At 46.9% G+C, this 23,171-nt stretch overlaps 1 protein-coding gene across 8 annotated transcripts in view; it reads right to left on the reverse strand.

The window, feature by feature from the left end:
- Positions 1-8,164: 8,164 nt before the first annotated feature.
- Positions 8,165-23,171, reverse strand: part of LOC134933075 (uncharacterized) — a 181,961-nt gene continuing 166,954 nt past the window's right edge. For 5 of the 8 annotated variants that reach the window (XR_010179596.1, XR_010179595.1, XM_063928025.1 and 2 more), the window contains 2 exons: positions 12,750-13,159; positions 8,170-9,052 (listed from right to left, as the gene is read on the reverse strand). Coding sequence is in view for 3 of the 8 variants with exons in the window: in XM_063928025.1 (XP_063784095.1) it covers positions 8,867-9,052; positions 12,750-13,159 (596 nt within the window). In the remaining 5 variants the exon portion in view is untranslated. Of the gene's footprint in view, positions 9,053-12,749; positions 13,160-23,171 lie in introns of all 8 variants that reach the window. The other 3 variants (XR_010179593.1, XR_010179594.1, XR_010179592.1) reach the window with 3 other exon arrangements.

The following is a 23,171-nucleotide window of genomic DNA, read 5'->3' on the forward strand; positions in this document are numbered from 1 at the left end:
TGTCCGTGGGAGGAATATGGCCGTTGACATGCCAGGTGAAAATACCAAAAAAATCAGCTCTTCGGTGTGGAGGTATTTCACCAGAAATGCGGACAACAGGTGTCAAGCCGTGTGTTCCCTTTGTCAAGCTGTAATAAGTAGGGGTAAGGACGTTAACCACCTCGGAACATCCTCCCTTATACGTCACCTGCAGCGCATTCATAATAAGTCAGTGACAAGTTCAAAAACTTTGGGTGACAGCGGAAGCAGTCCACTGACCAGTAAATCCCTTCCTCTTGTAACCAAGCTCACGCAAACCACCCCACCAACTCCCTCAGTGTCAATTTCCTCCTTCCCCAGGAATGCCAATAGTCCTGCAGGCCATGTCACTGGCAAGTCTGACGAGTCCTTTCCTGCCTGGGATTCCTCCGATGCATCCTTGCGTGTAACGCCTACTGCTGCTGGCGCTGCTGTTGTTGCCGCTGGGAGTCGATGGTCATCCCAGAGGGGAAGTCGTAAGCCCACTTGTACTACTTCCAGTAAGCAATTGACTGTTCAACAGTCCTTTGCGAGGAAGATGAAATATCACAGCAGTCATCCTACTGCAAAGCGGATAACTGAGTCCTTGACAACTATGTTGGTGTTAGACGTGCGTCCGGTATCCGCCGTTAGTTCACAGGGAACTAGACAATTTATTGAGGCAGTGTGCCCCCGTTACCAAATACCATCTAGGTTCCACTTCTCTAGGCAGGCGATACCGAGAATGTACACGGACGTCAGAAAAAGACTCACCAGTGTCCTAAAAAATGCAGTTGTACCCAATGTCCACTTAACCACGGACATGTGGACAAGTGGAGCAGGGCAGGGTCAGGACTATATGACTGTGACAGCCCACTGGGTAGATGTATGGACTCCCGCCGCAAGAACAGCAGCGGCGGCACCAGTAGCAGCATCTCGCAAACGCCAACTCTTTCCTAGGCAGGCTACGCTTTGTATCACCGCTTTCCAGAATACGCACACAGCTGAAAACCTCTTACGGCAACTGAGGAAGATCATCGCGGAATGGCTTACCCCAATTGGACTCTCCTGTGGATTTGTGGCATCGGACAACGCCAGCAATATTGTGTGTGCATTAAATATGGGCAAATTCCAGCACGTCCCATGTTTTGCACATACCTTGAATTTGGTGGTGCAGAATTTTTTAAAAAACGACAGGGGCGTGCAAGAGATGCTGTCGGTGGCCAGAAAAATTGCGGGACACTTTCGGCGTACAGGCACCACGTACAGAAGACTGGAGCACCACCAAAAACTACTGAACCTGCCCTGCCATCATCTGAAGCAAGAAGTGGTAACGAGGTGGAATTCAACCCTCTATATGCTTCAGAGGTTGGAGGAGCAGCAAAAGGCCATTCAAGCCTATACAATTGAGCACGATATAGGAGATGGAATGCACCTGTCTCAAGTGCAGTGGAGAATGATTTCAACGTTGTGCAAGGTTCTGATGCCCTTTGAACTTGCCACACGTGAAGTCAGTTCAGACACTGCCAGCCTGAGTCAGGTCATTCCCCTCATCAGGCTTTTGCAGAAGAAGCTGGAGGCATTGAAGAAGGAGCTAACACGGAGCGATTCCGCTAGGCATGTGGGACTTGTGGATGCAGCCCTTAATTCGCTTAACAAGGATTCACGGGTGGTCAATCTGTTGAAATCAGAGCACTACATTTTGGCCACCGTGCTCGATCCTAGATTTAAAGCCTACCTTGGATCTCTCTTTCCGGCAGACACAGGTCTGCTGGGGTTGAAAGACCTGCTGGTGACAAAATTGTCAAGTCAAGCGGAACGCGACCTGTCAACATCTCCTCCTTCACATTCTCCCGCAACTGGGGGTGCGAGGAAAAGGCTCAGAATTCCGAGCCCACCCGCTGGCGGTGATGCAGGGCAGTCTGGAGCGACTGCTGATGCTGACATCTGGTCCGGACTGAAGGACCTGACAACGATTACGGACATGTCGTCTACTGTCACTGCATATGATTCTCTCAACATTGATAGAATGGTGGAGGATTATATGAGTGACCGCATCCAAGTAGGCACGTCACACAGTCCGTACTTATACTGGCAGGAAAAAGAGGCAATTTGGAGGCCCTTGCACAAACTGGCTTTATTCTACCTAAGTTGCCCTCCCACAAGTGTGTACTCCGAAAGAGTGTTTAGTGCCGCCGCTCACCTTGTCAGCAATCGGCGTACGAGGTTACATCCAGAAAATGTGGAGAAGATGATGTTCATTAAAATGAATTATAATCAATTCCTCCGCGGAGACATTGACCAGCAGCAATTGCCTCCACAAAGTACACAGGGAGCTGAGATGGTGGATTCCAGTGGGGACGAATTGATAATCTGTGAGGAGGGGGATGTACACGGTGATATATCGGAGGGTGAAGATGAGGTGGACATCTTGCCTCTGTAGAGCCAGTTTGTGCAAGGAGAGATTAATTGCTTCTTTTTTGGGGGGGGTCCAAACCAACCCGTCATATCAGTCACAGTCGTGTGGCAGACCCTGTCACTGAAATGATGGGTTGGTTAAAGTGTGCATGTCCTGTTTTGTTTATACAACATAAGGGTGGGTGGGAGGGCCCAAGGATAATTCCATCTTGCACCTCTTTTTTCTTTTCTTTTTCTTTGCATCATGTGCTGATTGGGGAGGGTTTTTTGGAAGGGACATCCTGCGTGACACTGCAGTGCCACTCCTAGATGGGCCCGGTGTTTGTGTCGGCCACTAGGGTCGCTAATCTTACTCACACAGCTACCTCATTGCGCCTCTTTTTTTCTTTGCGTCATGTGCTGTTTGGGGAGGGTTTTTTGGAAGGGACATCCTGCGTGACACTGCAGTGCCACTCCTAGATGTGCCCGGTGTTTGTGTCGGCCACTAGGGTCGCTAATCTTACTCACACAGTCAGCTACCTCATTGCGCCTCTTTTTTTCTTTGCGTCATGTGCTGTTTGGGGAGGGTTTTTTGGAAGGGCCATCCTGCGTGACACTGCAGTGCCACTCCTAGATGGGCCCGGTGTTTGTGTCGGCCACTAGGGTCGCTAATCTTACTCACACAGCTACCTCATTGCGCCTCTTTTTTTCTTTGCGTCATGTGCTGTTTGGGGAGGGTTTTTTGGAAGGGCCATCCTGCGTGACACTGCAGTGCCACTCCTAGATGGGCCCGGTGTTTGTGTCGGCCACTAGGGTCGCTAATCTTACTCACACAGCTACCTCATTGCGCCTCTTTTTTTCTTTGCGTCATGTGCTGTTTGGGGAGGGTTTTTTGGAAGGGACATCCTGCGTGACACTGCAGTGCCACTCCTAGATGGGCCCGGTGTTTGTGTCGGCCACTAGGGTCGCTTATCTTACTCACACAGCGACCTCGGTGCAAATTTTAGGACTAAAAATAATATTGTGAGGTGTGATGTATTCAGAATAGGCTGAAAATGAGTGTAAATTATGTTTTTTGAGGTTAATAATACTTTGGGATCAAAATTACCCCCAAATTCTATGATTTAAGCTGTTTTTTAGGGTTTTTTGAAAAAAACACCCGAATCCAAAACACACCCGAATCCGACAAAAATAATTCGGTGAGGTTTTGCCAAAAACGCGTTCGAACCCAAAACACGGCCGCGGAACCGAACCCAAAACCAAAACACAAAACCCGAAAAATTTCAGGCGCTCATCTCTATTCTGAACACCTCACACCTCACAATATTATTTTTAGTCCTAAAATTTGCACCGAGGTCGCTGGATGGCTAAGCTAAGCGACCCTAGTGGCCGACACAAACACCTGGCCCATCTAGGAAGGGCACTGCAGTGTCACGCAGGATGGCCCTTCAAAAAAATACTCCCCAAACAGCACATAACGCAAAGAAAAAAAGAGGCGCAATGAGGTAGCTGTGTGACTAAGCTAAGCGACCCAAGTGGCTGACACAAACACCTGGCCCATCTAGGAGTGGAACTGCTGTGTCAGGCAGGATGGCCCTTCAAAAAAATACTCCCCAAACAGCACATGACGCAAAGAAAAAAAGAGGCGCAATGAGGTAGCTGTGTGACTAAGCTAAGCGACCCAAGTGGCCGACACAAACACCTGGCCCATCTAGGAGTGGCACTGCAGTGTCAGGCAGGATGGCCCTTCAAAAAAATACTCCCCAAACAGCACATGACGCAAAGAAAAAAAGAGGCGCAATGAGGTAGCTGTGTGACTAAGCTAAGCGACCCTAGTGGCCGACACAAACACCTGGCCCATCTAGGAGTGGCACTGCAGTGTCAGGCAGGATGGCCCTTCAAAAAAATACTCCCCAAACAGCACATGACGCAAAGAAAAAAAGAGGCGCAATGAGGTAGCTGTGTGACTAAGCTAAGCGACCCTAGTGGCCGACACAAACACCTGGCCCATCTAGGAGTGGCACTGCAGTGTCAGGCAGGGTGGCCCTTCAAAAAATACTCCCCAAACAGCACATGACGCAAAGAAAAAAAGAGGTGCAATGAGGTAGCTGTGTGACTAAGCTAAGCGACCCTAGTGGCCGACACAAACACCTGGCCCATCTAGGAGTGGCACTGCAGTGTCAGGCAGGATGGCCCTTCAAAAAAATACTCCCCAAACAGCACATGACGCAAAGAAAAAAAGAGGCGCACTTGCAGGGGGCGTGCAAATGGTGGAAGGCGCAAGCTCTTCCCGTCCAGTGTTGGGAAGGTCAGGCATCGCAACCGACACAATTGGACTCTCCTTGGGGATTTGTGATTTCGAAGAACGCACAGTTCTTTGCTGTGCTTTTGCCAGCTTAAGTATTTTATTTTTTCTAGCGAGAGGATGAGTGCTTTCATCCTCATGTGAAGCTGAACCACTAGCCATGAACATAGGCCAGGGCCTCAGCCGTTCCTTGCCACTCCGTGTCGTAAATGGCATATTGGCAAGTTTACGCTTCTCCTCAGACGCTTTTAATTTTGATTTTTGGGTCATTTTACTGATCTTTTGTGTTTTGGATTTTACATGCTCTGTACTATGACATTGGGCATCGGCCTTGGCAGACGACGTTGATGGCATTTCATCGTCTCGGCCATGACTAGTGGCAGCAGCTTTAGCACGAGGTGGAAGTGGATCTTGATCTTTCCCTATTTTTTTAACCTCCACATTTTTGTTCTCCATATTTTAATGCGCACAACTAAAAGCCACCACAGGTATACAATGTAGATGGATGGATAGTATAGTATTATATTACTTATGGACGACGAGTGCACTGACGACACAGAGGTAGGTACAGCCGTGGCCTACCGTACTGCTTATATATATAATATACTGTATAACGGACCTGGTGGACACTGTCAGCAGACTGCTAAACTAGTATGAAGAAAAAAAAAGCCACCACAGGTATACAATGTAGATGGATGGATAGTATAGTATTATATTACTTATGGACGACGAGTGCACTGACGACACAGAGGTAGGTACAGCCGTGGCCTACCGTACTGCTAGATATATATAAAATAAATATAATATACTGTATAATAAATAATAACGGACCTGGTGGACACTGTCAGCAGACTGCTAAACTAGTATGAAGAAAAAAAAAGCCACCACAGACAGGAGTGTTTTTCAGGCAGACAAACGTATACTGGACTGGTGGTCACTGTCAGCAAAACTGTGCACTGTACTCCTGCTATAACTGCTCCCCAGTCCCCACAATTAGGCAGTGTGAGCAGTGCACTCAGCACAGATATATCATGCAGCAGTGCAGCACACTGAGTGAGCACAGATATGGTGGAGCGTTTTTTTTTCAGGCAGAGAAACAAACAAAGGATTAAACTCACTGGTGGTATAATCAAAACCCTGCACTGTACTCCCTAACAGCTGCTCCCCGTCCCCAATCCTCCCCACAATTATAAGTAAGTCACTCAGTCTTTATACTCAGTCTTTTTCTACTATAACGGAGAGGACGCCAGCCACGTCCTCTCCCTATCAATCTCAATGCACGTATGAAAATGGCGGCGACGCGCGGCTCCTTATATAGAATCCGAATCTCGCGAGAATCCGACAGTGGGATGATGACGTTCGGGCGCGCTCGGGTTAACCGAGCAAGGCGGGAGGATCCGAGTCGCTCGGACCCGTGAAAAAAAAGGTGAAGTTCGGGCGGGTTCGTATCCCGAGGATCCGAACCCGCTCATTACTAGTGAAAGTCAAGGTCTAGAAACGATGACTGTTGCCGGTGTTGAAAGACAATGTATGTATTTGTAAATAATAGCTTTAGGACTTTTTTCAAGTTTAATTCCATGCAGGAAAGTTTACAAAGGCAGAACCATAGTTCCCGTAATTCCAATGCAACAGTACCATACCTTCACCCAAAACCCATATACCACGGGGCATGCCCAGAGCATATGCAAAAAGTCACTTCCAGACAGCCCACATTTGGGACAGCCAGCGGTACTGCATAACCCATATTAGATACACTGAGCGGTGAGTGGTACATTCTGTGTATGACATAAAAGGGTATCTGCTGATAGAGAAGGCAAGCACTATCATCCTTTACACACACTATAAGCTGCTTCTACTCAGGAAGGATCCCAACATCCACCTCCTATTTCACATTTATGGGTGAAAGCCCTTCCAGGAAATACATGCACAGTCCATTTACTTAAATGTCTGTATGTCTCTGAATACTGATTCGTTTTTGCAAATCAATATTGCTTGTCTTCTGTATTTGCCATCAAACTGGAGACTATATTGAATTATAGCCATCAGAAAGAATGAGCATATGTTTAGTTTACTTGTCTTGAGATTGGAGTTTACTTTGTATATTTGCCTTAGTAATGTTGCATACGAGTCAAAATATTAGGGTCTACTATATATTTGTATACTGAGGAAATTGACATACTGAGGTCCAGATTTATCAAGCTTTGGAGAATGATAAATTGCACGGTGATAAAGCACCAGCCAATCAGCTCCTGTCATTTTTCAAACCCAGTCTGTAACATGACAGTTAGGAGCTAGTTGGTTGGTACTTTATCACTGTGCAATTAATCACTCCCCATGGCTTGATAAATCTGGTTTTGAGTACCATATCTCTAGCTGGATGTTTTACTTAAGGGCCCCATACACTAGAACGATATATCTGAGGCTGAAGTCGGAGGCGATTTCCCTTGAACTCTCCTGGGAGCTTCCCGGGAGTGGTTCCATACGATTCCAAACGGTTTGGTACATGTGTGACTTTTTTTACATGCAATATATCTCCAGCGATATGTCACGCGGCGACATATTGCAGGCGATTTATCGCAATGCATTCACATGTACCATAAGATATATCTGATGGGCTGGATTTAGGGTGCTAGGAGGGCTGGCCCAAAGGCATATTATAACTAGCAGCAGTCATTAGCCCTGTGGACGCTGCAGCTATAGAATATGTGATAGGCTGGATTGGTGCTAGGGGAGTGGGCTAAATAGGTATATATATATATATATATATATATAGCAGCAGCCATTTTAGACATGTGCACACTGCTGCTCTGTGATAAGTGAGGCTGGTTTATACCTTCCGAGTGTTCCACATTGCTAGTGTGCTTTGCTTTGTTTGGTTTTTCTGAACAAAGTGCTCTTTATCCTGTTCTGTGATGGATTCCTACAGGTATCAACTTCTGTTAGCCTATGGCTATCTGAAGCTGAAACGATGACAGGGATCTGAAATGGAAGAGGCAGATCTGTTTGGAGCAAGGAGTGGCTGTTGAAGAGGGGGACTCTCTCTCACATGTCGCTCCTGACTGAGATTAGGGAGAACAACCCCGAGGACTATTGGAACTACCTGCGAATGGATGACGTTACCTTCCAGGAGTTGCTGGGCCTTGTGACTCCCTACATTGAGAGGCAGGACACCAAGATGCGGAGGGCCATCACTGCTGAGGAGCGGCTGACTGCTACTCTGAGGTTCCTGGCTAGAGGGCGGTCGTTGGAGGACATGAAGTTCGGGAACCTCATCTCCCCCCAGGCTTTGGGTCGGATAATCCCTGACACCTGCAAGGCCATTGTGAAGGTGCTGCAGGACCAGTATTTAAAGGTAAATAAAATACACACCACACCTGTTTAGTTACTTTTAAACTGTTTATAGAAAAAAAAGTTTTTTTGTTTTTTTTTAACCAACTGTGCAATTTTATGCAATTATTTGCCAACATGGCACATAAAAATGTTAAAAAAAAAACCAGCATATCACAATTTGGATATATATATAAAATGAAATAATTAAAAGGATTTAATAATAGTTTATTTTACTTATCATTCCCAATAAATATGGGGAGGTACTTTCACTCCTAAAATGGAGGGCTATATGGTGTTTTGGGCACAGATTGGATTGGGAGAATACACACATGCTGTAAAGTGCAGAATGAATGGTCCCGGCCCCATTATTATGCACCTACAGCATGCGTGTATCCTACCCCAAAAATCTGGGCCCAAAACACCATATAGCCTATACCGCACCATATTTATTGGAAATTATAAGATGCCTACAAATCTTCAAGCTGGGGCATGTCCTCCTCTGCCTCCAGCATAGCAGAGTATATGGCTGAGGAGCAGGTGGGAGGGGGAGTAGGCTGTGGTTGGTTGGGTGGGTGGAATGAGATGCGGTTGGGTGGGCGGAATAAGATGGGATTGGGTGGGAGGAAGAGTGAAAGCACGGCAGTCGAATAGTGGGACATCATTATGTAGTTTGGATTTTCGGGCTTTGTTCAGCATCTTTAAATTGAGACGCTGAATCTGCTCCGCTTGACCCGTGGGCAGGTTTTGCATTGCAGATGCCATAATTCCCCAAACTTGGAGTAGTTGTCGGGGAGGGGGCGTTGGGGAGAGGGCTTGGCAAGTCTTGACTTTATTTCCTCAAATATGAGGTCTTCGGCCTCCTGGCCGGTGTTTTTTTTTTATTCCGGGGCACGGTGGAGGAGCTGGTGCTGCAGAGGTATGAGGGGTAGCAGGTGTTTCAGGGGTAGGAACTTGGGGCTGGGATTCCTCCATATCCTGGATGATGCTGAAGTCTTGGGTGGCGGGAATCTCCACACCTCCACTCTGTAGTAGATTTAAAAAAAATACACAGTTGAAATACATGGCCAGTATTTACTAAAAATCAGAGTTTGCCCGATTTGTGTTTTTTTTTTCTAAGTCCCAATCCGGGAATTCACTAAGCACCAATCTCGGCAGTGTTTGGACTATTCGTAATGGTTTGAATGACAACGTTCACAAATACGAATGAATAGCCCATCGGTCAAACGCGGCTGTTATTTCATAGAATACGGGCATTCACTATTCATTCGTATTTGGGTGTTAGTTTCTGAGTGCTCAAGTGCGGGTCTGTTTTTTTTCGATTCGTTAAAAAAAGCAGCAAAAAAATAGACCTGCTTTTTCCAGTCGAGTTTGGATAACCATGCACGGATCAGTGAGATCTGTGCATGGTTATCTATGGGAAAGGGTCTGTTTAGTGTAAAATCTGAAAAAAAAATTGCGTGGGGTCCCCCCTCCTAAGCATAACCAGCCTCGGGCTCTTTGAGCCGGTCCTGGTTGAAAAAATATGGGGGGAAAAATGACAGGGGTTCCCCCATATTTAATCAACCAGCACCGGACTCTGCGCCTGGTCCTGGTTCCAAAAATACGGGGGACAAAAAGCGTAGGGGTCCCCCGTATTTTTGAAACCAGCACCGGGCTCCACTAGCTGGGGAGATAATGCCACAGCCGGGGGACACTTTGATATCGGTCTCTGCGGCCGTGCCATTAAAACCCCAACTAGTCACCCCTGGCCGGGGTACCCTGGAGGAGTGGGGACCCCTTCAATCAAGGGGTCCCCCCCCTCCAGCCACCCAGGGGCCAGGGGTGAAGCCCGAGGCTGTCCCCCCCATCCAAGGGCGGCGGATGGGAGGCTGATAGCCTTGTTTACAAAATGTGAATATTGTTTTTAGTAGCAGTACTACAAGTCCCAGCAAGCCTCCCCGCAAGCTGGTACTTGGAGAACCACAAGTACCAGCATGCGGTGGAAAACCGGGCCCGCTGGTACCTGTAGTACTACTACTAAAAAAATACCCCAATAAAAACAGGACACACACACCGTGACAGTACAACTTTATTACATACATGCACACCAACATACACACATACTTACCTATGTTCCCACGAGGCTCGGTCCTCTTCTCCATGTAGAATCCTAGGGGTACCTGTGTAAAAAATTATACTCACATAATCCAGGGCAGCTTCTGTTCTTTGTATAATCCACGTACTTGGCAAAATAATAAAACGGAAACCCGACCACGCACTGAAAGGGGCCCCATGTTTACACATGGGACCCCTTTCCCCGACTGCCAGGACCCCCCTGACTCGTGTCAAAGGGGGTCCCTTCAGCCAATCAGGGAGCGCCACGTCGTGGCACTCTCCTGATTGGCTGTGTGCTCCTCTAGTGTCTGTCAGGCAGCACACGGCACAGATACAATGTAGCGCCTATGCGCTCCATTGTAGCCAATGGTGGGAACTTTGCGGTCAGTGGTGAGGTTACTTTCGGTCAACCGCTGACCGCAAAGTTCCCACCATTGGCTACAATGGAGCGCATAGGCGCTACATTGTATCACTGCCGTGTGCTGCCTGACAGACACTACAGGAGCACACAGCCAATCAGGAGGGTGCCACGACGTGGCGCTCCCTGATTAGCTGAAGGGACCCTCTTTGACAGGAGTCATGGGGGGTCCTGGCAGTCAGGGAAAGGGGTCCCATGTGTAAACATGGGACCCCTTTCAGTGCGTGGTCGGGTTTGCGTTTTTTTTTTTTTTTGCCAAGTACGTGGATTATTCAAAGGCCGGATTCTTCACTGGATTATGTGAGTATAATTTTTTTCACAGGTACCCCTAGGATTCTACATGGAGAAGAGGACCGAGCCTCGTGGGAACATAGGTAAGTATGTGTGTATGTTGGTGTGCATGTATGTAATAAAGTTGTACTGTCACGGTGTGTGTGTCCTGTTTTTATTGGGGTATTTTTTTAGTAGTAGTACTACAGGTACCAGCGGGCCCGGTTTTCCACCGCATGCTGGTACTTGTGGTTCTCCAAGTACCAGCTTGCGGGGGAGGCTTGCTGGGACTTGTAGTACTGCTACTAAAAACAATATTCACAATTTCACACTTGGCTATCAGTCCCCCATCCGCCGCCCTTGGATGGGGGGGGGCAGCCTCGGGCTTCACCCCTGGCCCTTGGGTGGGTGGGGGGGGGGACCCCTTGATTGAAGGGGTCCCCACTCCTCCAGGGTACCCCGGCCAGGGGTGACTAGTTGGGGTTTTAATGGCACGGCCGCAGGGACCGATATCAAAGTGTCCCCCGGCTGTGGCATTATCTCCCCAGCTAGTGGAGCCCGGTGCTGGTTTCAGAAATACGGGGGACCCCTACGCTTTTTGTCCCCCGTATTTTTGGAACCAGGACCAGGCGCAGAGTCCGGTGCTGGTTGATTAAATATGGGGGGACCCCTGTCATTTTTTTCCCCATATTTTTTCAACCAGGACTGGCTCAAAGGCTGGTTGTGCTTAGGAGGGGGGACCCCACACAATTTTTTTCTGAATTTTAAAGACTTTAATGAACTTTTTAAGGTACACAATGAAGCCCTGCATGGATCTCACAGATCCGGCCGGGATTCCTTGTGTTTTGTCAGGCAGTGTTTTACTCATCACTCCCGTAAAACACTGCCTGATATTACGAATCACATGGACATCGGAAAAAAAGATTGTGCAAAACTCGGCAGCTTAGTGAATGATCGTTTCAGGATTCAAAAAGTTGCAGTAAAATGCACCCGATACCATTCGAGTTCAAACACCCTTCAAAACGGCCAAAACACGAATATTAGTAAATATTGCCCCATGTATTAATTTTTTATTTCTATTTTTTTTTATAGTTCCCTGCAAGTACATCAGAATGGCAAGCCGTGGCAGAGGAGTTTGCTACCACCTGGCATTTCCCTAACTGTGGGGGAGCGATAGATGGGAAGCACGTCCGCATCAACCCTCCTACAAACAGCGGATCCCTTTATTATAATTATAAAGGGCATTTCAACATCATGCTGATGGCAATGATGAATTCCATTCATCTTCATTGACGTTGGCAAAATCGGACATGCATCAGACGGTGGGTCGCTGAAGAATACCACCTTCTACGAGCAGCTCACCTCAAAGACCCTGAACTTGCCATCTAGGGAGCAAACCAAGCACGGCCTCAATTTTGTTTTCGTGGCTGATGAGGCATTCGCACTCCACGAGAACATTATGAAGCCATACCCCCAAAGGCACCTGACAAGGCAGAAGCGCATCTACAATTATAGGCTATCCCGAGCATGACGAATTGTAGAGAACACTTTTGGCATCCTGTCTAGCAGCTTCCGCATATTCCTAACGGCTATCAATTTGCAGGTGGAGAAGCTAGATTGGGTGGTGACTGCGTGCTGTGTCCTGCATAACTATTTGCGCAGCAAAACCACCCAGCACAGGACACTGCCCAGAGAAGCACCAGGAGACCCAGACCCTGAACACCCAGACAAGACTTCACCATTTCCCTCTGTGGGACCACCTCCACTCCATTTTAGGGCGAGTCTATGGGCAAAACAGGTCAGGGACAAGTACTTGGCCTATTTGAACGGGGTAGGTGCAGTCGATTGGCAAGAGGCCCATATTTAATTAGTGTACTGTGCTGGACTGATGGTGGAACTTGTAAAAACGTAAAAATTTATTTAAAATAATATACTTACAGATGCCGACAGAGATAGGTCGCCGTCTTCAGGGTCTGGTGTGACAGTCCGAGCGAGGGAGGCGAAACCTGTCCGAGTAGCCTCCTGGTCCAGGACAAACTTCAGCATAGGATAGTACCAGAGCAAGGCCTTGTAAATCTGGGAAGAACCTGCTCCAGACCTTTTAGACTGTTCCATTATTTTATGTTCTTTGAGGAACACCGTACGCAGGTTCTGGATCTTTTTCTTGACCCATTCTTTGTTAGCACCGGACACAAAGGGCCTGCAGTACTCCACTAGTTCCTCCAAGGCCTCATTCTGTCGCACTTTATCAGAATAGCCCTTGGCTTTGATCTTCCATAAACACTCCAGTCCACGGTACATTTCTAGTAGGCTGGTGATGAAGTCAATGTCTGAATCTAGAAATATATCTATAATGAAAAAAAGTGGTGCACAAACTGTTATATTTTGTGTTTTACAAATGGTTTTACTCTAGGTATATGGTTAAATGGTTAAATGGTTTTTTGGTTAAATGATGTTTAAATTTGTATAATATATGTTTTTTAAATAAAAAAAATTTTTGAAAATACTTTCCTCATTACACAAACATCAATGGTGCAGCATGGGGGTACAGTGGCGGTGAAAACACATGGCCATTTGTGGGTATAAATCACTTTGTGCACACAGAAACACAAGGTGCAGCATTGGGGTACAGTGGCATTGAAAACACATGGCCATTTGGGGGTTAAAATCACTTTGGGAACACAGAAACACATGGTGCAGCATGGGGGTACAGTGGCGGTGAAAATACATGGCTTTAGGGTGTAAAAATGACTTTAGGCACACACAAATAAATAAAATCTAAACAATAATTTATAATACATTGGTGGTCAGTGTGAATACATTGGTGGTCAGTGTGAATACATTGATAGTCAGAGTGATTACATTGGTGGACAGTGTGCTAGGTGTACAGTGATTAGTGGTCAGAAGGGTGGACTGTATAGCGGACTTCCTTGTCTGCTGTACCTGAACCTGTTGGTCTGCTATGACCTCCTGGTCTGTTACAGTATGACCTCCTGGTCTGCTACACTCTAATGCTCAAATTGTATATTTAACCAGGGATGCCTCCCTAGCCACCATGTACGTCACTTACACGCATGTACCTCACGAGAACTCGACTTTTCTTGTGGTTCAACCTGTAAAATTGTATACAACACACTCACTCACCACATGTACACTTTTGTTTCTATTTCTATTTCTGCGCAGAAATTTCTCTTTAGACCAGATGTGTTACAAATTAGGAGAAGGATCTATTAATTTAAATTTGGAATTAAAAAAAAAATTTGCGCGATTTATCGCCTGGCGTTATTTACCGCGTGGCGCTACTTATCGCGTTGAGAGGAGAGAAAAAAAAACTTGTGATTTGAGTTACGTGGGCGTACCCGTACGCTCCGTTGCGTAATATACGCTGCGTGCGTCGGCCCTTGGATTGCGTACGCAAGTCTCAGTCTTTTGTTAGAGACACGTGTACGCAAAGCAAAGATCCACCGTAACACAATTTATACGTTTATCAACTATAGAACTGGCAAACAGGAGAGTGACATACGAAAATACACCAATGAAAAGGAAATGCAGATATATATGTGTGCGTGCGTGTGTACGCAAGACAGAAAAATAAACAGTTTTAAAAAGACACTATTGTTTTGTTCTTACCTCCGGTTCCCGGATTCCTTCAGCACCCTTTACTAAGAGAAGCAGACGCTTATCCAAACAGCACTACGAGGAATATGATCTCCCGCCCTTTGCTGCTGGATAATGTCTGCTGAAATTACCTAGTGTAGATATGTGAAGGACGGGCGAGCCGCCAATTGATAAAGCTAAATATTTATCGTATATAATACCCTTTATGAGGTCTAAGAACACTGTACGCTATCTACGTATGAAGTACCGTAAGGGTACGCTAGTTGCGTAACAATCGCTTTGCCGTGATCGAGACGCTCAAGCGTCACGTCCACTCACGGCCAAGAGATCACAGGCAGGCACGTTATTGGCTGTTAACTAACGTAATGATTCGCTATAGCGTAGCGGACGCTCGGGACCACGAGGAGATCACCAGCGGCGCTGACGCTCACTATATTAAACCTTTGTATCTAAACCATAAACAGTGTATTGTGCAGTAAAACCTTAGTGTAATGTTAGAGTGTAAATGCAGCACAGTATAACCTTATTACTTTAAAAGCTGTTTGAGCGTCACCGACGCTCTGAGAATACTTAATACTATAAGAAACACACAGATACCGTGTTCAGGGTCCAACGCCTAAAATATATATTATGAATGCTATACTTGCAAAAGAGTTAAACACAATACAAGTCATACACTACAATATAACATAGACTACCTAACCAGATAACTACACAGGAAATACAATACAATACAATTTAAGGGAAAATGAGTGAGAAAGAGAAGGAGAGAGAGAGAAATTGAGAGAGATTGGCCCACAATAACAAGAAGATCAATATGATTGCGGAGAAACACTTACGCACAAGGGGAAACGATCGCATGCGCCTCGATATCCAGCTCCCGATTATCAGCAATGAGAACCGTTGAAGAGAGTGAACTGGATATGGTCGGCCTGCCTATTTATGCCCCACACACAATACAATTCAATGGTCCCTACAATCTCATTGTTCATTGGACACAGGAATTCGGCTTCGCATTATAACAAAAGGTCATAGGTTGATTCATACAGGTGGGCTGTGACTGCTTCCAACTGTTCAGGTGGGTGGGATACTGAGTTTCCCGCCGCATGACTAAATAAGAACAAATAATAGTAAATGGACATAAACTTCTTATGTCCATAACTATTCGCACGAGCGATTAATCCGCTCCAAACCAACACCGGAATATTGCTATTTAAATACTCTTCCGATGGGTACCAAACACCACTGTATGACCCCTGTTAGACCCTTCGTACAATACAAAGAGGGATCCCTCTGTTCAGGAACATGCTATGTTAACTAAACTTTCAGAATCTATCAAAGGGACCATGATCTACAAAATACATTATTACTGAAAATATGTAACGATTGAGTCGCACGCTACGATCACATAAACTCTACCGTAAATACGCATACCGTGCGCCTGCGGGTGCCCGCGACTGTGAGTATGCGCACGCACGGGAGAGCGTACGCATGCGCAGCACGGACCTGTGTGAGGTGCAAATATGGTAGTGTGCATAGAGATATTTTTCTGACTTTGACAGTAGAAATACATACTTGGGGCGAAATCCAATCAAATCGGATATATCTGTAGCTCTCCTCCTGCTGCGTCGCTGCTGCTGCTGCCGCTGATGGGAGTGTCCTGAGAATGCCAGTAGAGATGAGCGGGTTCGGTTTCTCGGAAACCGAACCCCCACGAACTTCAGCCTTTTTACACGGGTCCGAGGCAGACTCGGATCTTCCCGCCTTGCTCGGCTAACCCGAGCGCGCCCGAACGTCATCATCCCGCTGTCGGATTCTCGCGAGGCTCGTATTCTATCGCGAGACTCGGATTCTATATAAGGAGCCGCGCGTCGCCGCCATTTTCACACGTGCATTGAGATTCATAGGGAGAGGACGTGGCTGGCGTCCTCTCCGTTTAGAGTAGAGTAGAGAGTAGAGAGTCTAGAGACACTTGATTTACTAATTTTGGGGAGCATATTAGGACGGAGTACTACTTGCTGATAGTGTGACCAGTGACCACCAGTTTAATTAATCCGTTCTCTGCCTGAAAAAAAACGATACACAGTGTGACACAGTCACATACCATATCTGTGCTCAGCCTCAGTGTGCCCTCAGTGTGCTGCATCATCTGTGTAATACTGTATATCTGACTGTGCTGAGTGCTCACTGCTCACACAGCTTAATTGTGGGGGAGACTGGGGAGCAGTTATAGCAGGAGTACATATTTTAACAGTGCACACTTTTGCTGCCAGAGTGCCACTGCCAGTGCCAGTGTGACTGACCAGTGACCACTGACCACCAGTATATTGTGATCGTCGTGTGGTGTTTTTATTCTATAAACGCATTCTGCTGACAGTGTCCAGTATATACGTATATAATATATACCTGTCCGGCTGCAGTAATGATATATATATATTTTTTATATCATTATCATCCAGTCTATATTAGCAGCAGACGCAGTACGGTAGTCCACGGCTGTAGCTACCTCTGTGTCGGCAGTCGCTAGTCCATCCATAATTGTATACCACCTACCTGTGGTGTTTTTTTTTTTCTATCTTCTTGATACTACTAGTAGCTTACTTTAGGAGTCTGCAGTGCTGAGCTGACAGTGTCCAGCAGGTCCGTCATTATATAATATATACCTGTCCTGCTGCAGTAGTGATATATATATATATATTTTTTATATCATTATCATCCAGTCTATATTAGCAGCAGACGCAGTACAGTAGTCCACGGCTGTAGCTACCTCTGTGTCGGCAGTCGCTAGTCCATCCATAATTGTATACCACCTACCTGTGGTGTTTTTTTTTTTTTCTATCTTCTTGATACTACTAGTAGCTTACTTTAGGAGTCTGCAGTGCTGAGCTGACAGTGTCCAGCAGGTCCGTCATTATATAATATATACCTGTCCTGCTGCAGTAGTGATATATATATATATTTTTTATATCATTATCATCCAGTCTATATTAGCAGCAGACGCAGTACGGTAGTCCACGGCTGTAGCTACCTCTGTGTCGGCAGTCGCTCGTCCATCCATAATTGTATACCACCTACCTGTGGTGTTTTTTTTTTTCTATCTTCTTGATACTACTAGTAGCTTACTTTAGGAGTCTGCAGTGCTGAGCTGACAGTGTCCAGCAGGTCCGTCATTATAAAATATATACCTGTCCTGCTGCAGTAGTGATATATATATATATATATATTTTTTATATCATTATCATCCAGTCTATATTAGCAGCAGACGCAGTACGGTAGTCCACGGCTGTAGCTACCTCTGTGTCGGCAGTCGCTAGTCCATCCATAATTGTATACCACCTACCTGTGGTGTTTTTTTTTCTTTCTATCTTCTTGATACTACTAGTAGCTTACTTTAGGAGTCTGCAGTGCTGAGCTGACAGTGTCCAGCAGGTCCGTCATTATATAATATAAACCTGTCCTGCTGCAGTAGTGATATATATATATATATATTTTTTTTATATCATTATCATCCAGTCTATATTAGCAGCAGACGCAGTATGGTAGTCCACGGCTGTAGCTACCTCTGTGTCGGCAGTCGCTGGTCCATCCATAATTGTATACCACCTACCTGTGGTGTTTTTTTTTTCTATCTTCTTGATACTACTAGTAGCTTACTTTAGGAGTCTGCAGTGCTGAGCTGACAGTGTCCAGCAGGTCCGTCATTATATAATATATACCTGTCCTGCTGCAGTAGTGATATATATATATATTTTTTATATCATTATCATCCAGTCTATATTAGCAGCAGACGCAGTACGGTAGTCCACGGCTGTAGCTACCTCTGTGTCGGCAGTCGCTAGTCCATCCATAATTGTATACCACCTACCTGTGGTGTTTTTTTTTTTTTTTCTATCTTCTTGATACTACTAGTAGCTTACTTTAGGAGTCTGCAGTGCTGAGCTGACAGTGTCCAGCAGGTCCGTCATTATATAATATATACCTGTCCTGCTGCAGTAGTGATATATATATATATTTTTTATATCATTATCATCCAGTCTATATTAGCAGCAGACGCAGTACGGTAGTCCACGGCTGTAGCTACCTCTGTGTCGGCAGTCGCTCGTCAATCCATAAGTATACTAGTATCCATCCATCTCCATTGTTTACCTGAGGTGCCTTTTAGTTGTGCCTATTAAAATATGGAGAACAAAAATGTTGAGGTTCCAAAAATAGGGAAAGATCAAGATCGACTTCCACCTCGTGCTGAAGCTGCTGCCACTAGTCATGGCCGAGACGATGAAATGCCAGCAACGTCGTCTGCCAAGGCCGATGCCCAATGTCATAGTACAGAGCATGTAAAATCCAAAACACCAAATATCAGTAAAAAAAGAACTCAAAAATCTAAAATAAAATTGTCGGAGAAGCGTAAACTTGCCAATATGCCATTTACCACACGGAGTGGCAAGGAACGGCTGAGGCCCTGGCCTATGTTCATGGCTAGTGGTTCAGCTTCACATGAGGATGGAAGCACTCAGCCTCTCGCTAGAAAAATGAAAAGACTCAAGCTGGCAAAAGCACAGCAAAGAACTGTGCGTTCTTCGAAATCACAAATCCACAAGGAGAGTCCAATTGTGTCGTTTGCGATGCCTGACCTTCCCAACACTGGACGTGAAGAGCATGCGCCTTCCACCATTTGCACGCCCCCTGCAAGTGCTGGAAGGAGCACCCGCAGTCCAGTTCCTGATAGTCAGATTGAAGATGTCAGTGTTGAAGTACACCAGGATGAGGAGGATATGGGTGTTGCTGGCGCTGGGGAGGAAATTGACCAGGAGGATTCTGATGGTGAGGTGGTTTGTTTAAGTCAGGCACCCGGGGAGACACCTGTTGTCCGTGGGAGGAATAGGGCCATTGACATGCCTGGTGAAAATACCAAAAAAAATCAGCTCTTCGGTGTGGAAGTATTTCAACAGAAATGCGGACAACATTTGTCAAGCCGTGTGTTGCCTTTGTCAAGCTGTAATAAGTAGGGGTAAGGACGTTAACCACCTCGGAACATCCTCCCTTATACGTCACCTGCAGCGCATTCATCATAAGTCAGTGACAAGTTCAAAAACTTTGGGCGACAGCGGAAGCAGTCCACTGACCAGTAAATCCCTTCCTCTTGTAACCAAGCTCACGCAAACCACCCCACCAACTCCCTCAGTGTCAATTTCCTCCTTCCCCAGGAATGCCAATAGTCCTGCAGGCCATGTCACTGGCAATTATGACGAGTCCTCTCCTGCCTGGGATTCCTCCGATGCATCCTTGCGTGTAACGCCTACTGCTGCTGGCGCTGCTGTTGTTGCTGCTGGGAGTCGATGGTCATCCCAGAGGGGAAGTCGTACTCGTAAGACCACTTTTACTACTTCCACCAAGCAATTGACTGTCCAACAGTCCTTTGCGAGGAAGATGAAATATCACAGCAGTCATCCTGCTGCAAAGCGGATAACTGAGGCCTTGGCATCCTGGGCGGTGAGAAACGTGGTTCCGGTATCCATCATTACTGCAGAGGCAACTAGAGACTTGTTGGAGGTACTGTGTCCCCGGTACCAAATACCATCTAGGTTCCATTTCTCTAGGCAGGCGATACCGAAAATGTACACAGACCTCAGAAAAAGACTCACCAGTGTCCTAAAAAATGCAGTTGTACCCAATGTCCACTTAACCACGGACATGTGGACAAGTGGAGCAGGGAAGGCTCAGGACTACATGACTGTGACAGCCCACTGGGTAGATGTATGGACTCCCGCCGCAAGAACAGCAGCGGCGGCACCAGTAGCAGCATCTCGCAAACGCCAACTCTTTCCTAGGCAGGCTACGCTTTGTATCACCGCTTTCCAGAATACGCACACAGCTAAAAACCTCTTACGGCAACTGAGGAAGATCATCGCAGAATGGCTTACCCCAATTGGACTCTCCTGTGGATTTGTGGCATCGGACAACGCCAGCAATATTGTGTGTGCATTTAATATGGGCAAATTCCAGCACGTCCCATGTTTTGCACATACCTTGAATTTGGTGGTGCAGAATTATTTAAAAAACGAGAGGGGCGTGCAAGAGATGCTGTCGGTGGCCAGAAGAATTGCGGGACACTTTCGGCGTACAGGCACCACGTACAGCAGACTGGAGCAACACCAAAAACGCCTGAACCTGCCCTGCCATCATCTGAAGCAAGAAGTGGTAACGAGGTGGAATTCAACCCTCTATATGCTTCAGAGGTTGGAGGAGCAGCAAAAGGCCATTCAAGCCTATACAACTGAGCACGATATAGGAGGTGGAATGCACCTGTCTCAAGCGCAGTGGAGAATGATTTCAACGTTGTGCAAGGTTCTGCAACCTTTTGAACTTGCCACACGTGAAGTCAGTTCAGACACTGCCAGCCTGAGTCAGGTCATTCCCCTCATCAGGCTTTTGCAGAAGAAGCTGGAGACATTGAAGGAGGAGCTAACACAGAGCGATTCCGCTAGGCATGTGGGACTTGTGGATGGAGCCCTTAATTCGCTTAACAAGGATTCACGGGTGGTCAATCTGTTGAAATCAGAGCACTACATTTTGGCCACCGTGCTCGATCCTAGATTTAAAACCTACCTTGGATCTCTCTTTCCGGCAGACACAAGTCTGCTGGGGTTCAAAGAACTGCTGGTGAGAAAATTGTCAAGTCAAGCGGAACGCGACCTGTCAACATCTCCTCCTTCACATTCTCCCGCAACTGGGGGTGCGAGGAAAAGGCTCAGAATTCCGAGCCCACCCGCTGGCGGTGATGCAGGGCAGTCTGGAGCGACTGCTGATGCTGACATCTGGTCCGGACTGAAGGACCTGACAACGATTACGGACATGTCGTCTACTGTCACTGCATATGATTCTCTCCCCATTGAAAGAATGGTGGAGGATTATATGAGTGACCGCATCCAAGTAGGCACGTCAGACAGTCCGTACTTATACTGGCAGGAAAAAGAGGCAATTTGGAGGCCCTTGCACAAACTGGCTTTATTCTACCTAAGTTGCCCTCCCACAAGTGTGTACTCCGAAAGAGTGTTTAGTGCCGCCGCTCACCTTGTCAGCAATCGGCGTACGAGGTTACATCCAGAAAATGTGGAGAAGATGATGTTCATTAAAATGAATTATAATCAATTCCTCCGTGGAGACATTGACCAGCAGCAATTGCCTCCACAAAGTAGTACACAGGGAGCTGAGATGGTGGATTCCAGTGGGGACGAATTGATAATCTGTGAGGAGGAGGATGTACACGGTGATATATCGGAGGATGATGATGAGGTGGACATCTTGCCTCTGTAGAGCCAGTTTGTGCAAGGAGAGATTAATTGCTTCTTTTTTGGTGGGGGTCCAAACCAACCCGTCATTTCAGTCACAGTCGTGTGGCAGACCCTGTCACTGAAATGATGGGTTGGTTAAAGTGTGCATGTCCTGTTTATACAACATAAGGGTGGGTGGGAGGGCCCAAGGACAATTCCATCTTGCACCTATTTTTTCTTTCATTTTTCTTTGCGTCATGTGCTGTTTGGGGGGTGTTTTTTGGAAGGGCCATCCTGCGTGACACTGCAGTGCCACTCCTAGATGGGCCAGGTGTTTGTGTCGGCCACTAGGGTCGCTTAGCTTACTCACACAGCTACCTCATTGCGCCTCTTTTTTTCTTTGCGTCATGTGCTGTTTGGGGAGTGTTTTTTGGAAGGGCCATCCTGCGTGACACTGCAGTGCCACTCCTAGATGGGCCAGGTGTTTGTGTCGGCCACTTGGGTCGCTTAGCTTAGCCATCCAGCGACCTTGGGAAGGTCGGCCCCGATGATCTTCTCTGCGGTTCTGACCACCTTTTGGAGCCTGCATATGTCCCTCGCGCTGGCGGAGCTGTACCATACGAGTATCGAGGAGCACAGTACCGACTCCACAATCGCGGAGTAGAAGAGGAGCAGGAGCTTCTGTGGGATGTTGAACTTCCTTAGTTGCCTGAGGAAGAACAACCTCTGCTGCGCTTTCCCAACAGTGGCGTCAGTGTTGGACCCCCATTTAAGGTCCCTGGAGATTGTGGTTCCTAGAAACTTGAAGGAGTCCACTAGCGATACCACACTGTCAGCAATCGTTAGCGGAGGTGCACTAGATCACTTCTTCCTGAAGTCCACTATCATCTCGACAGTTTTGAGGGGGTTGAGGTCAAGGTTGTTGTGGATGCACCACTGGGCCAGCCGGTCTACTTCCCGTCTATAGGCCGATTCGTCCCCATCCTTGATGAGGCCAATGACGGTGGTGTCATCGGCGAATTTGATGATCCTTACTGATTGCGCCTCTGAGGTACAGTCATTTGTGTACAGGGAGAAGAGCAGGGGTAAGAGGACACAGCCCTGAGGGGCCCCTGTACTGATGGACCGCGCTTGAGAGGTGAATTCCCCCGCTTTCACCACCTGTGTCCTATCTGTCAGGAAGTCTATTATCCAGGAACAGGTAGCTTCTGGGACCCCTAGGCGAAGTAATTTGGGGTGGAGGATGCTGGGGACGATTGTATTGAAGGCCGAGCTGAAATCGACAAACAGGACCCTCGCGTAGGTACCGGGAATGTCTAGGTGCTGTAGAATGTAGTGCAGGCCCAGGTTGACTGCATCCTCGACACACCGATTCGAGCGATAGGCGAACTGCAGGGGGTCCAGTTGGGGGCCAGTCACAGTTTTCAGGTGATTCAAAACCAGACGCTCGAACGTTTTCATGACCACAGAC

The sequence above is a fragment of the Pseudophryne corroboree genome, chromosome 6 (genome assembly GCF_028390025.1).
Source record: "Pseudophryne corroboree isolate aPseCor3 chromosome 6, aPseCor3.hap2, whole genome shotgun sequence".
NCBI classification, from domain to species: Eukaryota; Metazoa; Chordata; class Amphibia; order Anura; family Myobatrachidae; genus Pseudophryne; species Pseudophryne corroboree.